This window comes from Octopus sinensis, linkage group LG29 (assembly GCF_006345805.1).
Source record: "Octopus sinensis linkage group LG29, ASM634580v1, whole genome shotgun sequence".
NCBI classification, from domain to species: Eukaryota; Metazoa; Mollusca; class Cephalopoda; order Octopoda; family Octopodidae; genus Octopus; species Octopus sinensis.
Window position 1 is genome coordinate 8,691,653 of NC_043025.1, and position 15,862 is coordinate 8,707,514.

The following is a 15,862-nucleotide window of genomic DNA, read 5'->3' on the forward strand; positions in this document are numbered from 1 at the left end:
ACACTTGTATGCATTGACCAGATGCAGAGACAGACAGACAGACAGAAAAGAAACACAGTTGCAAAAATTGTACTGTCCTATTTAGTCCTATTTAGTTTATAGATAATAGGTATAAAAAAAAAAAAATTAAAAAAAAAAGGAGGAATCAGGTAGTTTCACCGATATTCTGAATTGATGGTGTAAATATTCTGAACTGATGGTGTAACTGAAGGAGAACATGTAATATTAATGCATGGTATACAGGATGTTGAGGTTCGTGGTATCAACCACGATTGGAGATGAGCAAAGTGGGATGTCCTGCCTGGCTTTGGAAGCTACTTGGCTTTCTTGACAACAGAATGGGTATCCACGTCGTTCATTTTCCGTTTCCCTGGCTGTGGCTGCAACTGAAACGAAAGAAAGAAATGTAGAGATGAACCATGAAGAAGACTGTTGCCATGGTAACGAAGCTAAAGCACGTAGTCGCAGGAGTGGCTGTGTGGTAAGTAGCTTGCTTACCAACCACATGGTTCCAGGTTCAGTCCCACTGCGTGGCACCTTGGGCAAGTGTCTTCTACAATAGCCTCGGGCCGACCAAAGCCTTGCGAGTGGATTTGGTAGACGGAAACTGAAAGAAGCCCGTCATATATATGTATATATATATATATATGTGTGTGTGTGTGTGTTTGTGTGTCTGTCCGCCCAACATCGCTTGACAACCGATGCTGGTGTGTTTATGTCCCCGTTACTTAGCGGTTCGGCAAAAGAGACCGATAGAATAAGTACTGGGCTTACAAAGAATAAGTCCCGGGGTCGAGTTGCTCGATTAAAGGCGGTGCTCCAGCATGGCCGCAGTCAAATGACTGAAACAAGTAAAAAGAAAAGAAAGATACTAGCCAGAAAAATTCAGGGGGTAATGGGTGCACAATAGGTGAACCACGATATAGGGAGGCATAAGGAAGGGCACCCAGCTGTGGAAACCCTGCTAAATCAGAGTGGAAACTGGAGCAGCAGTCCAGTTTGACAGTCTTCGTCAAACTGTCCAACGCACGCCAGTATGGAAAATGGACATATGATGATGATGAATGGACGGATAGATGGACAGATGGATGTGTGTGTGTGTGTGTCATTTTCTCTATGTTTGTTTCACTTCAACCACATGACAACCGGTACTGTTTTGGTTACATCCCTGTAAATTAGCATCATCATCATCTCATGTCCATTTCCCATGCTGGCATGGGTTGGATGGTTTGACAGGAGCTGGGGCCTGCACCAGGTTCCGTCGTCTGTCCTGGCATGGTGTCAACAGCTGGATGCCCAAGAGCAACAGAATAAGAACTGAACTTCAAATAAAGAACAAGTTCTGGTGAAGATTTGTTCAACTCATCGCTTCAAAGTAATGCCCCAGCATGGCCACATCCCAAAGACTGAATCAAGCAACAGTAAAAACATTATATATACCATAGACAAAGTGGACAGCATCAGTCCATTGGATCCTGGGTACATCAAAGTGTTTGCTTTCTCAATCATTTGTTGATCCTACAAAAAGAAATGCAGAGATTACCATTATTGTTATTATTATTATTATTACTGAGTGAGAGAGCAGTGCATGCCATCAAAGTGACACTAGGGTACAAATATACGAAGCCCAGCATACCCATCATGACTACCCGTCTGATAAGGGTACACCAGGCACATGCATCACAACCATATGTGCGCAACATGGTGATCTCATATCGAGATAAACAGCACATGACCTTGCAGGTGGGGCCCAGTTAGAATATTCTTCAGGTTGAGTAGCCCATCCCGCTCAAAAGGTCCCAGAATAAGGGTTGTTTAAGGATGTTGAAAGAACCACCCATGTTTCCAGAGGTGAATTATCCAAACCCCAAAGAATCCCTCTCAACACATGGCTATGATGCTCCCCCACTACTTCTGCTCGTGATCAGAGATGCACATATCGTCAGCCACTAAGGGACATGCTCAACTGGTTACGGTCAAACAACAGACCAGCAAATCTGCGGTATTGAGCAGAATATTTGCTGTAGCCCATCTTTTATACCAAGACAAAACAATGTACATGATAACACTTCAAATCAGTTAAGATCAGAAGCCATGAGAGCCACTGCCTGGCACTGCATCAGGGCATTAGCAAATCTGTGGTATTGAGCAGAATATTTGCTGTAGCCCATCTTTTATACCAAGACAAAACAATGTACATGATAACACTTCCATTAGTTAAGATCAGAAGCCATGAGAGCTGCTGCCTGGTACTGCATCAGGGCATTAGCAAATCTGTGGTATTGAGCAGAATATTTGCTGTAGCCCATCTTTTATACCAACCAAAACAATGTACATGATAACACTTCAAATCAGTTAAGATCAGAAGCCATGAGAGCCACTGCCTGGCACTGCATCAGGGCATTAGCAAATCTGTGGTATTGAGCAGAATATTTGCTGTAGCCCATCTTTTATACCAAGACAAAACAATGTACATGATAACACTTCCAATTAGTTAAGATCAGAAGCCATGAGAGCTGCTGCCTGGTACTGCATCAGGGCATTAGCAAATCTGTGGTATTGAGCAGAATATTTGCTGTAGCCCATCTTTTATACCAAGACAAAACAATGTACATGATAACACTTCCAATTAGTTAAGATCAGAAGCCATGAGAGCTGCTGCCTGGTACTACTGCATCAGGGCATTAGCAAATCTGTGTATTGAGCAGAATATTTGCTGTAGCCCATCTTTTATACCAAGACAAAACAATGTACATGATAACACTTCCAATTAGTTAAGATCAGAAGCCATGAGACCACTGCCTGGTACTGCATCAGGGCATTAGCAAATCTGTGGTATTGAGCAGAATATTTGCTGTAGCCCATCTTTTATACCAAGACAAAACAATGTACATGATAACACTTCCAATCAGTTAAGATCAGAAGCCATGAGAGCCACTGCCTGGTACTGCATCAGGGCATTAGCAAATCTGTGGTATTGAGCAGATATTTTGCTGTAGCCCATCTTTTATACCAACAAAACAATGTACATGATAACACTTCCAGTCAGTTAAGATCAGAAGCCATGAGAGCCACTGCCTGGTACTGCATCAGGGCATTAGCAAATCTGTGGTATTGAGCAGAATATTTGCTGTAGCCCATCTTTTATACCTAGACAAAACAATGTACATGATAACACTTCCAATCAGTTAAGATCAGAAGCCATGAGAGCCACTGCCTGGTACTGCATCAGGGCATTAGCAAATCTGTGGTATTGAGCAGAATATTTGCTGTAGCCCATCTTTTATACCAAGACAAAACAATGTACATGATAACACTTCAAATCAGTTAAGATCAGAAGCCATGAGAGCCACTGCCTGGTACTGCATCAGGGCATTAGCAAATCTGTGGTATTGAGCAGAATATTTGCTGTAGACCATCTTTTATACCAAGACAAAACAATGTACATGATAACACTTCAAATCAGTTAAGATCAGAAGCCATGAGAGCCACTGCCTGGTACTGCATCAGGGCATTAGCAAATCTGTGGTATTGAGCAGAATATTTGCTGTAGCCCATCTTTTATACCAAGACAAACAAACAATGTACATGATAACACTTCAAATCAGTTAAGATCAGAAGCCATGAGAGCCACTGCCTGGTACTACATCAGGGCATTAGCAAATCTGTGGTATTGAGCAGAATATTTGCTGTAGACCATCTTTTATACCAAGACAAAACAATGTACATGATAACACTTCCAATCAGTTAAGATCAGAAGCCATGAGAGCCACTGCCTGGTACTGCATCAGGGCATTAGCAAATCTGTGGTATTGAGCAGAATATTTGCTGTAGCCCATCTTTTATACCAAGACAAAACAATGTACATGATAACACTTCCAATCAGTTAAGATCAGAAGCCATGAGAGCTGCTGCCTGGTACTGCATCAGGGCATTAGCAAATCTGTGGTATTGAGCAGAATATTTGCTGTAGCCCATCTTTTATACCAAGACAAAACAATGTACATGATAACACTTCAAATCAGTTAAGATCAGAAGCCATGAGAGCCATTGCCTGGTACTGCATCAGGGCATTAGCAAATCTGTGGTATTGAGCAGAATATTTGCTGTAGCCCATCTTTTATACCAAGACAAAACAATGTACATGATAACACTTCAAATCAGTTAAGATCAGAAGCCATGAGAGCCACTGCCTGGTACTACATCAGGGCATTAGCAAATCTGTGGTATTGAGCAGAATATTTGCTGTAGACCATCTTTTATACCAAGACAAAACAATGTACATGATAACACTTCCAATCAGTTAAGATCAGAAGCCATGAGAGCCACTGCCTGGTACTGCATCAGGGCATTAGCAAATCTGTGGTATTGAGCAGAATATTTGCTGTAGCCCATCTTTTATACCAAGACAAAACAATGTACATGATAACACTTCCAATCAGTTAAGATCAGAAGCCATGAGAGCTGCTGCCTGGTACTGCATCAGGGCATTAGCAAATCTGTGGTATTGAGCAGAATATTTGCTGTAGCCCATCTTTTATACCAAGACAAAACAATGTACATGATAACACTTCAAATCAGTTAAGATCAGAAGCCATGAGAGCCACTGCCTGGTACTGCATCAGGGCATTAGCAAATCTGTGGTATTGAGCAGAATTTTTGCTGTAGCCCATCTTTTATACCAAGACAAAACAATGTACATGATAACACTTCAAATCAGTTAAGATCAGAAGCCATGAGAGCCACTGCCTGGTACTGCATCAGGGCATTAGCAAATCTGTGGTATTGAGCAGAATATTTGCTGTAGCCCATCTTTTATACCAAGACAAAACAATGTACATGATAACACTTCCAGTCAGTTAAGATCAGAAGCCATGAGAGCCACTGCCTGGTACTGCATCAGGGCATTAGCAAATCTGTGGTATTGAGCAGAATTTTTGCTGTAGCCCATCTTTTATACCAAGACAAAACAATGTACATGATAACACTTCAAATCAGTTAAGATCAGAAGCCATGAGAGCCACTGCCTGGTACTACATCAGGGCATTAGCAAATCTGTGGTATTGAGCAGAATATTTGCTGTAGACCATCTTTTATACCAAGACAAAACAATGTACATGATAACACTTCCAATCAGTTAAGATCAGAAGCCATGAGAGCCACTGCCTGGTACTGCATCAGGGCATTAGCAAATCTGTGGTATTGAGCAGAATATTTGCTGTAGCCCATCTTTTATACCAAGACAAAACAATGTACATGATAACACTTCCAATCAGTTAAGATCAGAAGCCATGAGAGCTGCTGCCTCTGGTACTGCATCAGGGCATTAGCAAATCTGTGGTATTGAGCAGAATATTTGCTGTAGCCCATCTTTTATACCAAGACAAAACAATGTACATGATAACACTTCAAATCAGTTAAGATCAGAAGCCATGAGAGCCACTGCCTGGTACTGCATCAGGGCATTAGCAAATCTGTGGTATTGAGCAGAATATTTGCTGTAGCCCATCTTTTATACCAAGACAAAACAATGTACATGATAACACTTCAAATCAGTTAAGATCAGAAGCCATGAGAGCCACTGCCTGGTACTGCATCAGGGCATTAGCAAATCTGTGGTATTGAGCAGAATATTTGCTGTAGCCCATCTTTTATACCAAGACAAACAATGTACATGATAACACTTCCAGTCAGTTAAGATCAGAAGCCATGAGAGCCACTGCCTGGTACTGCATCAGGGCATTAGCAAATCTGTGGTATTGAGCAGAATATTTGCTGTAGCCCATCTTTATACCAAGACAAAACAATGTACATGATAACACTTCCAATCAGTTAAGATCAGAAGCCATGAGAGCTGCTGCCTGGTACTGCATCAGGGCATTAGCAAATCTGTGGTATTGAGCAGAATATTTGCTGTAGCCCATCTTTTATACCAAGACAAAACAATGTACATGATAACACTTCCAATTAGTTAAGATCAGAAGCCATGAGAGCCACTGCCTGGTACTGCATCAGGGCATTAGCAAATCTGTGGTATTGAGCAGAATATTTGCTGTAGCCCATCTTTTATACCAAGACAAAACAATGTACATGATAACACTTCCAATCAGTTAAGATCAGAAGCTATGAGAGCCACTGCCTGGTACTGCATCAGGGCATTAGCAAATCTGTGGTATTGAGCAGAATATTTGCTGTAGCCCATCTTTTATACCAAGACAAAACAATGTACATGATAACACTTCCAGTCAGTTAAGATCAGAAGCCATGAGAGCCACTGCCTGGTACTGCATCAGGGCATTAGCAAATCTGTGTATTGAGCAGAATATTTGCTGTAGCCCATCTTTTATACCAAGACAAAACAATGTACATGATAACACTTCAAATCAGTAAGATCAGAAGCCATGAGAGACACTGCCTGGCACTGCATCAGGGCATTAGCAAATCTGTGGTATTGAGCAGAATATTGCTGTAGCCCATCTTTTATACCAAGACAAAACAATGTACATGATAACACTTCCAATCAGTTAAGATCAGAAGCCATGAGAGCCACTGCCTGGTACTGCATCAGGGCATTAGCAAATCTGTGGTATTGAGCAGAATATTTGCTGTAGCCCATCTTTTATACCAAGACAAAACAATGTACATGATAACACTTCCAATCAGTTAAGATCAGAAGCCATGAGAGCCACTGCCTGGTACTGCATCAGGGCATTAGCAAATCTGTGGTATTGAGCAGAATATTTGCTGTAGGCCATCTTTTGTACCAAGACAAAACAATGTACATGATAACACTTCCAATTAGTTAAGATCAGAAGCCATGAGAGCTGCTGCCTGGCACTGCATCAGGGCATTAGCAAATCTGTGGTATTGAGCAGAATATTTGCTGTAGCCCATCTTTTATACCAAGACAAAACAATGTACATGATAACACTTCCAATCAGTTAAGATCAGAAGCCATGAGAGCCACTGCCTGGTACTGCATCAGGGCATTAGCAAATCTGTGGTATTGAGCAGAATATTTGCTGTAGCCCATCTTTTATACAAGACACAAAACAATGTACATGATAACACTTCCAATCAGTTAAGATCAGAAGCCATGAGAGCCACTGCCTGGTACTGCATCAGGGCATTAGCAAATCTGTGGTATTGAGCAGAATATTTGCTGTAGCCCATTTTATACCAAGACAAAACAATGTACATGATAACACTTCCAATCAGTTAAGATCAGAAGCCATGAGAGCCACTGCCTGGTACTTGCATCAGGGCATTAGCAAATCTGTGGTATTGAGCAGAATATTTGCTGTAGCCCATCTTTTATACCAAGACAAAACAATGTACATGATAACACTTCCAATCAGTTAAGATCAGAAGCCATGAGAGCCACTGCCTGGTACTGCATCAGGGCATTAGCAAATCTGTGGTATTGAGCAGAATATTGCTGTAGCCCATCTTTTATACCAAGACAAAACAATGTACATGATAACACTTCCAATCAGTTAAGATCAGAAGCCATGAGAGCCACTGCCTGGTACTGAATCAGGGCATTAGCAAATCTGTGGTATTGAGCAGAATATTTGCTGTAGCCCATCTTTTATACCAAGACAAAACAATGTACATGATAACACTTCCAATCAGTTAAGATCAGAAGCCATGAGAGCCACTGCCTGGTACTGCATCAGGGCATTAGCAAATCTGTGGTATTGAGCAGAATATTTGCTGTAGCCCATCTTTTATACCAAGACAAAACAATGTACATGATAACACTTCCAATCAGTTAAGATCAGAAGCCATGAGAGCTGCTGCCTGGTACTGCATCAGGGCATTTATTATTATTAAGGTCGTGAACTGTCAGAATCGTTAGCATGCCATATGAAATGCTTAGCGTTATTTTATTCGCCGCTGTATTCTGAGTTCAAATTCTGTAGAGGTCAACTTTGCCATTCATTCTTTCAGGGTCAGTATAAATTAAGTACCAGTCAAGTACTGGAGTCGAAGTGATCAATCCCCCCCCGCCGATATTTAAGACCTTGTGCTTATAGTAGAAAGGATTGCCGTTAGGTTCTGAGTTCAAATTCCGCCGAGGTCGACTTTGCCTTTCATCCTTTCGGGGTCGATAAATTAAGTACCAGTTATGCACTCGGGTCGATGTAATTGGCTTAATCCGTTTGTCCCCTATGTGTTTAGCTCCTTGTGGGTAGTAAAGAAATTATTATTATTATTATTATTATTATTATTATTAAGATGGTGAGCTGGCAGAATGGTTAGCACGCTGGACAAAATACTTCATCTGTTGCTATGTTCTGAGTTCAAATTCCACTGAGGTTGACTTTACCTTTCATCCTTTCGGGGTTGATAAATTAAGTACCAGTGAAACACTGGGGTTGATGTAATTGACTGGTCCCCTCTCCCAAAATTTCAGGTTTTATGCCTTTAGTAGAAAAGATTTATTATTAGTATTATTATTTATTAAGGCACATGGCTCAGTGGTTAGAGCATCGAGCTTACAATCGTGAGGTTGTGAGCTCGAATCCCGGACCGGGCTGCGTGTTGTGTTCTTGAGCAAGACACTTTATTTCACGTTGCTCCAGTTCACTCAGCTGTAGAAATGAGTTGCGACGTCACGGGTGCCAAGCTGTATCGGCCCCTTTGCCTTTCCCTTGGATAACACTGTTGGCATGGAGAGGGGGAGGCCAGTATGCATGGGCAACTGTTGGTCTTCCATAAACAACCTTGCCTAGACTTGTACCTGGGAGGGTAACTTTCTAGGTGCAATCCCATGGTCAGTGTTGTGACTGAAGGGGGTCCCGATTTATTAAGGCAGCAAGCTGGCAGAATCGTTAGCATGCCAGGAAAAATGCTAAGCAGCATTTCATCCAACTTTACATTCCGAGTTCAAATTCCACTGAGGTTGACTTTGTCTTTCATCCCTTCAGAGTTGGTAAATTAAGGGACACCATATTTACAGTATTTATGTCTTCTTTACTCTTTTGATGGGGATTTTGCTCAATAAAATGGAAGGTGTTTATAAGCCATTTAAGAAACACACAAAAACCATTAAATTCACTTCAACATTTAAATTTATTTGTCAAAATATTTCCGTCGCTTTGAGACTGCGACCTGTTCACTGACAAAATTCCGTGCTATATATATATATATATATAGGTACAAAAGATTCAGGGTGAATACTTGATAACTGTAAGCACCTGTATATGCCAGTTAGTGGTGTAGGTGATAGGGTATATTTATCAAAAGAAAAACAGGATGCAAAGGATTTAGCAGTACATATGTTTCTGGCTTTATTGGACAGTTTATATCAATGCATAATTGATGTAACATGTATGTCAATAGCCTTCATCAGTTGCACACAATTACCACACCAAAGACATGTATTACATTATATCAGGTTTGAGAAGTTTGGGAAAAATACGGGTTTCGTTGGGGATGCAAATCCTCATAGTTGTATACAGCAGAGCGAGACACCAAAACAAAACGTCCATACCGTTTTTTCACTCAATATAGAAAGAGGAGGTTGGATGTTGAGATGAAGAGGGAAGGAGTGGAAGGAGGTGAATCTTTAATGAGTTTGGGATCACAAAGAGGAAAAAAAGTGCAAAATGTAATATATATATATCATCATCATCATCATCATCATTTAACGTCCGCTTTCCATGCTAGCATGGGTTGGACGGTTCAACTGGGGTCTGGGGAGCCCGAAAGCTGCACCAGTCCAGTCAGATCTGGCAGTGTTTCTACAGCTGGATGCCCTTCCTAACGCCAACCACTCCGAGAGTGTAGTGGGTGATTTTATGTGCCACCGACACAGGTGCCAGACGAGGCTGGCAAACGGCCACGCTCGGATGGTGTTTTTATGTGCCACCGACACAGTGCCAGACGAGGCTGGCAGACGGCCACGCTCGGATGGTGTTTTTTATGTGCCACCGACACAGGTGCCAGACGAGGCTGGCAGACGGCCACGCTCGGATGGTGTTTTTATGTGCCACCGACACAGGTGCCAGACGAGGCTGGCAGACGGCCACGCTCGGATGGTTTTTTTATGTGCCACCGACACAGGTGCCAGATGAGGCTGGCAAACGGCCACGATCGGATGGTGCTTGTTACGTGCCCACAGCACGGAGGCCAGTCGATGCGGTACTGGCTACGGCCACGTTCGGATGGTTTTCTTATGTGCCACGTGCCACCGGCACTGGTACCACAAGATACAAATTCCATTGATGTTCATCTATTTTGATTTGTTTTGATTTGATTTGATTTGATTTTCACTTGCCTCAACAGGTCTTCACAAGTGTCACAAGAAGGAAGGTATGTACAGGTGGACTGACTACGTCCCAGGTAGGGGCCATGGGTTATGGCCTGACTAGTCTTGCTGGGTCTTCGGATGATGTTTTTATGTGCCACCGACACAGGTGCCAGATGAGGCTGGCAACGGCCACGATCGGATGGTGTTTGTCATGTGCCCACCGCACTGACTACGGCACTGATGGATTTCTTGTGTGCCACAGGCACTGGTACCACAAGATACAAATTCCATTGATGTTCATCTATTTTGTCTATTTTGATTTGATTTGATTTGATTTGATTTTCACTTGCCTCAACCGGTCTTCACAAGTGTCACAAGAAGGAAGGTATGCACAGGTGGACTGACTAGTCTTGCCGGGTCTTCGGAAGGTGTTTTTATGTGCCACCGACACAGGTGCCAGATGAGGCTGGCGAACGGCCATGATCGGATGGTGTTTGTTACGTGCCCACAGCACGGAGGCCGGTCGATGCGGAACTCCACAAAGATACAGATTCCATTGATGTTCATCTATTTTGATTTGTTTTGATTTGATTTTCACTTCCTCAACAGGTCTTCACAAGTGTCACAAGAAGGAAGGTATGCACAGGTGGACTGACTACGTCCCAGGTAGGGGCCATGGGTTATGGCCTGACTAGTCTTGCCGGGTCTTCGGATGGTGTTTTTATGTGCCACCGACACAGGTGCTAGATGAGGCTGGCGAACGGCCACGATCGGATGGTGTTTGTCATGTGCCCACAGAACGGAGGCCAGTCGATGCGGTACTGGCTACGGCCACTTTCGGATGGCTTTTCTTGTGTGCCACCGGCACTGGTACCACAAGATACAATTCCATTGATGTTCATCTATTTTGATTTGTTTTGATTTGATTTGATTTTCACTTGCCTCAACAGGTCTTCACAAGTGTCACAAGAAGGAAGGTATGCACAGGTGGACTGACTACGTCCCAGGTAGGGGCCATGGGTTATGGCCTGACTAGTCTTGCCGGGTCTTCGGATGGTGTTTTTATGTGCCACCGACACAGGTGCTAGATGAGGCTGGCGAACGGCCACGATCGGATGGTGTTTGTCATGTGCCCACAGAACGGAGGCCAGTCGATGCGGTACTGGCTACGGCCACTTTCGGATGGTTTTCTCTTGTGTGCCACCGGCACTGGTACCACAAAGATACAAATTCCATTGATGTTCATCTATTTTGATTTGTTTTGATTTTGATTTTCACTTGCCTCAACAGGCCTTCACAAGTATCACAAGGAGGAAGGTATGCACAGGTGGACTGACTACGTCCCAGTTAGGGGCCATGGTTTATGGCCTGACTAGTCTTGCCGTGTCTTCGGAAGGTGTTTTTATGTGCCACGGACACAGGTGCTAGATGAGGCTGGCGAACGGCCACGACCGGATGGTGTTTGTTATGTGCCCACAGCACGATGGCCAGTGATGCGGTGCTAGATGAGGCTGGCGAACGGCCACGACCGGATGGTGTTTGTTATGTGCCCACAGCACGATGGCCAGTGATGCAGTACTGACTATGGCCACGTTCGGATGGATTCTTGTGTGCCACCGGCACTGGTACCACAAGCGGTACTGACTACGGCCACGTTCGGATGGATTCTTGTGTGCCACCGCACTGGTACCACAAGCGGTACTGACTACGGCCACGTTCGGATGGATTCTTGTGTGCCACTGGCACTGGTACCACAGGATACAAATTCCATTGATGTTCATCTATTTTGATTTGTTTTGATTTGATTTGATTTGATTTTCACTTGCCTCAGCAGGTCTTCACAAGTGTCACAAGAAGGAAGGTATGCACAGGTGGATCGACTACGTCCCAGGTAGGGGCCACGGGATATGGCCTGACTAGTCCTGCGGGTCCTCTCATGCACAGCACACTTCCATAGGACACGGTCTTCAGTCATTTCCTTGGTGAAACCTAAAGTTCGAAGGTCGTGCTTCACCACCTCGTCCCAGGTTTTCCTGGGTCTACCTCTTCCACAGGTTCCCTCAACTGCTAGGGTGTAGCACTTTTGCACACAACTATCTTCAGCCATTCTCGTCACATGACCATACCAGCGCAGCCGTCTCTCTTGCACACCACAACTGACACTTCTTAGGTTCAACTTTTCTCTCAAAGTACTTACACTCTGACGATTATGAACACTGACATTACACATCCATCGGAGCATACTGGCTTCATTTCTTGCAAGCTTACGCATATCCTCAGCTGTCACGGCCCATGTTTCACTACCATGTAGCATGGCTGTACGTACACACGCATCATATAGTCTGCCTTTTACTCTTAGCGAGAGACCTTTTGTCACCAGCAGGGGTAAGAGCTCTCTAAACTTTGCCCAGGCTATTCTTACTCTAGCAGTTACGCTTTCAGCACACCCACCCCCGCTACTGACTTGGTCTCCTAGGTAGCGGAAGCTATCAACTACTTCTAGTTTGTCTCCCTGGAACGTGGTAGAAGTTGGACTCTGCACATTTCCAGTGTTTATTTCTCCTGAGCATCTGCCACAGACAAAAACTATTTTCTTAGTTAGCCTTCCTTTGACATTGCTGCACCTCTTATGTGTCCATAGCTTACACTTGGTGCATATATATATATGTATATATATATTATGGAGATGTACTTGCATAGCATATATATGTGTGTGTGTGTGTATCGTTTGTAGAAAATATAAACCAGAGAAGCAGCTCACTCTAAGATGTAGAGCAGTTCCCTAGCGAAATATATGCAGCACGAAGTTTTGTCAGTGAACAGGTCCCGGTCTCAAAGCGCCGGAAATATTTTGGCAAATTAAATTTAAATGTTGAAGTGAGAATCTAACGGATTCTGTGTGTTTTTTAAAAGGCTTATAAACATCTTCCACGCTGCAATTGTTTTCGTTCCAGCACACGATCTCAGATCAAGTCATTCGCTATGCAAGTACATCTCCGTAATATATATATATATATATATATATGCTGGAGTAAACACATAAATGTGAAACAAAATGGAAAAAAGAATACTCAAATACCAGTGGTAGAGTAATATGCTTTATTTAAAGCAGCAGAAAATTCAACAAAACCTGTTACTCTGAGTTCCGTGTTGCCGTTCATCAGACAGTTTTTGCAAAAACTGTCCGATGAACGGCAACGGGAAACTCAGAGTAACAGGTTTTGTTGAATTTTCTGCTGCTTTAAATAAAGTATATATATATATATATATAGCACATTGTCAGGGAACAGGTCGCGGTCTCAAAGCGACGAAAATATTTTGACATATTATATTTAAATGTTGAAGTGAATTTAATGGTTTTTGTGTATTTCTTAAATGGCTTATAAACAACACCTTCCACGCTGCAATTGTTGTCAAATAAATTTATTTTTTATGAAACATAACAAGTCTGGGAACCTTTTGATACCACCCTGTACACTGCTTTTGTTCCAATTAATTTTGAAAACAATAAAAATTTAGTAAAATAATTGTCCCTATTAATTTTATATTTGGAACAAGAACTGACATGAAATTTTGATGGAATGGAGAGTTTTAATTTGTAGCTATATTTGTGGATGGTCATCTTTTTTGCCAATTATCCACATGCACTATACATTTGGTTTTCATTTCAGTTTTTTCTTTATTATTATTCTTATTTATTTTGTCCTTTGTCTGAAATCTTTCACCACACACTGTGACCTCTACATCAACACTCCATCCCAAGTGTCTCCTCCTGTTCTGTTTGGTTCATTCTAATGGACTAAATATAGCAATATCTGTTTCAACACATGATTTCACAACAGGAACCTTACAAAACAAATACATAAATGGTTTTAGTTTAGATTTCTTAAAAACAGGAGGGTTATGTCATAGTACCAAGGGTACCATGAGGTTGGTTGAAACCAAAAAGATTAAGGAATTTTTAGTTGACCACATCAACCCCAGTACTTATGTAATTTGATATTATTGGGTTGGTGCGTAATTATTGTGGCCTTTTTTCAACAAATTTTATTCAACAAAAACGTCTTTAAATGATAGTCTGACCGTCTGCTAAGCAAATGGGAAGCAGTAATTGAAGTAGATGGTGAATATGCTCCAGAATAATCATTTAAAGATGCTTTTGTTACATGTTGCTATTGTTTTTGTTGAATAAAATTTGTTGAAAAAAGTTGCAAGAATAAATTCCAACCCAATAATTTGATTAACCTGTATTTATTAAATGGCTGATGATTCTTTTAAAAATGAAATAAAATCCGGGAGAAAATTCAGACTTTTTCAAAAGTTATTTTTCTATTTACCTTCAACCAGGGATGAGAAAAGGCCTCCTGGATAGTAATGCGTTGGCTGGGATCAACAGTCAGCATTTTCTGCACGAGGTCCTTTGCTGAAAGTAGATAAGAATTTACATGTGAAAACAAGTTGGCTCCAAGTCTCACCCAGAGACCTCAAGAGACAACAAGTTGGAAGTTCATGTTGGTGTTATGCCTAGGGTGCCATATATTTGGTTTTGTACATAGTGTTGTTCTAGAGAATGTCTAAAGAACCATACGAAAATTATGTTTATTTTAAAACTCGAGATTACATAGAAAGTATTTTGCGTAGGATATGGGCAGTTCCCATGAGCACTATCTTTTGAATTTCTGCCATTTTGGGGTTTCCTGGTATCTGAGTTAGGTAGCAATCAGCCCCTTTTGCTATCATTCCCAGGGCACCTATGACAACAGGTATTGTTTTAGTCGTTGCTGTCATTCCCAATTATTATTATTATTATTATTATTATCATCATCATTCAATATTTGGTAGTTTCAGGCAAATTTCTACTGCATCACCAGCTACACATCTGTGTTGCTAGGGTGCGTACAGCATTGTGTCCTTTTTGTTGTTGTTGTTGTTGGGGGGGGGGGAGCTCTTTGAGCTGACAGAATCGTTATAACCCTGGGTGATATACTCAGCTGCTTTTTCATGCAATGGGCATGGCTGTGTGGTTAGGGAGCTTGCTTCCTAGCTACATGGTTTCGGGTTCAGTCCCACTGCGTGTCACTTTGGGTAGGTGTCTTTCACTATAGCCCCGAGCTGACCGAAGCTTTGTCATTGAATTCGGTAGGTGGAAGTTACTGCCGTGTGTGTATGTGTGCGTTTAGCTGCTCAGTGCCTCTCCGAAAGAGAGAGAGAGGTTTGGTCATGTGATGCGGATGGATGGCGACGGCCTCATAAAGCATTGCCGACCTCTCGAAAATAGATGGAACACGTGCAAGTGGGAGGGACCCAGGAAGATAAGGGACAAAGTACTGAAGAATGAACTAAAGACCTGCAACTTTTCAGATGAGATGACAAAGGAACAAGATACCTGGAACCTTACTGTACCAGTTGAGTACTGGGGGGTGGGGTTTCTGATATAATCAATTATCCACCCCCGCCCCACCCAAATTCAGGCCTTGTGCCTATAGCAGAAAGGATTATTATCACTCGTAGTGGTTGCTCATATTCACTAAGAAACAATGTTCACAGTTCCAGGTTCAAATCTTTCAGAAACATATGCAGGTTATTTCTTTATTGCCCACAAGG

At 42.3% G+C, this 15,862-nt stretch overlaps 1 protein-coding gene across 1 annotated transcript in view; it reads right to left on the reverse strand.

Moving 5' to 3' along the window:
• The window catches only part of LOC115226143 (serine/threonine-protein kinase Chk2-like), a 51,667-nt gene continuing 35,805 nt past the window's right edge, over positions 1–15,862 (reverse strand). Inside the window, 3 exon segments of the mRNA XM_029797137.2 lie at positions 1–386; positions 1,441–1,518; positions 14,596–14,681. Coding sequence (XP_029652997.1) covers positions 315–386; positions 1,441–1,518; positions 14,596–14,681 — 236 coding nt within the window. The 3' untranslated portion in view covers positions 1–314.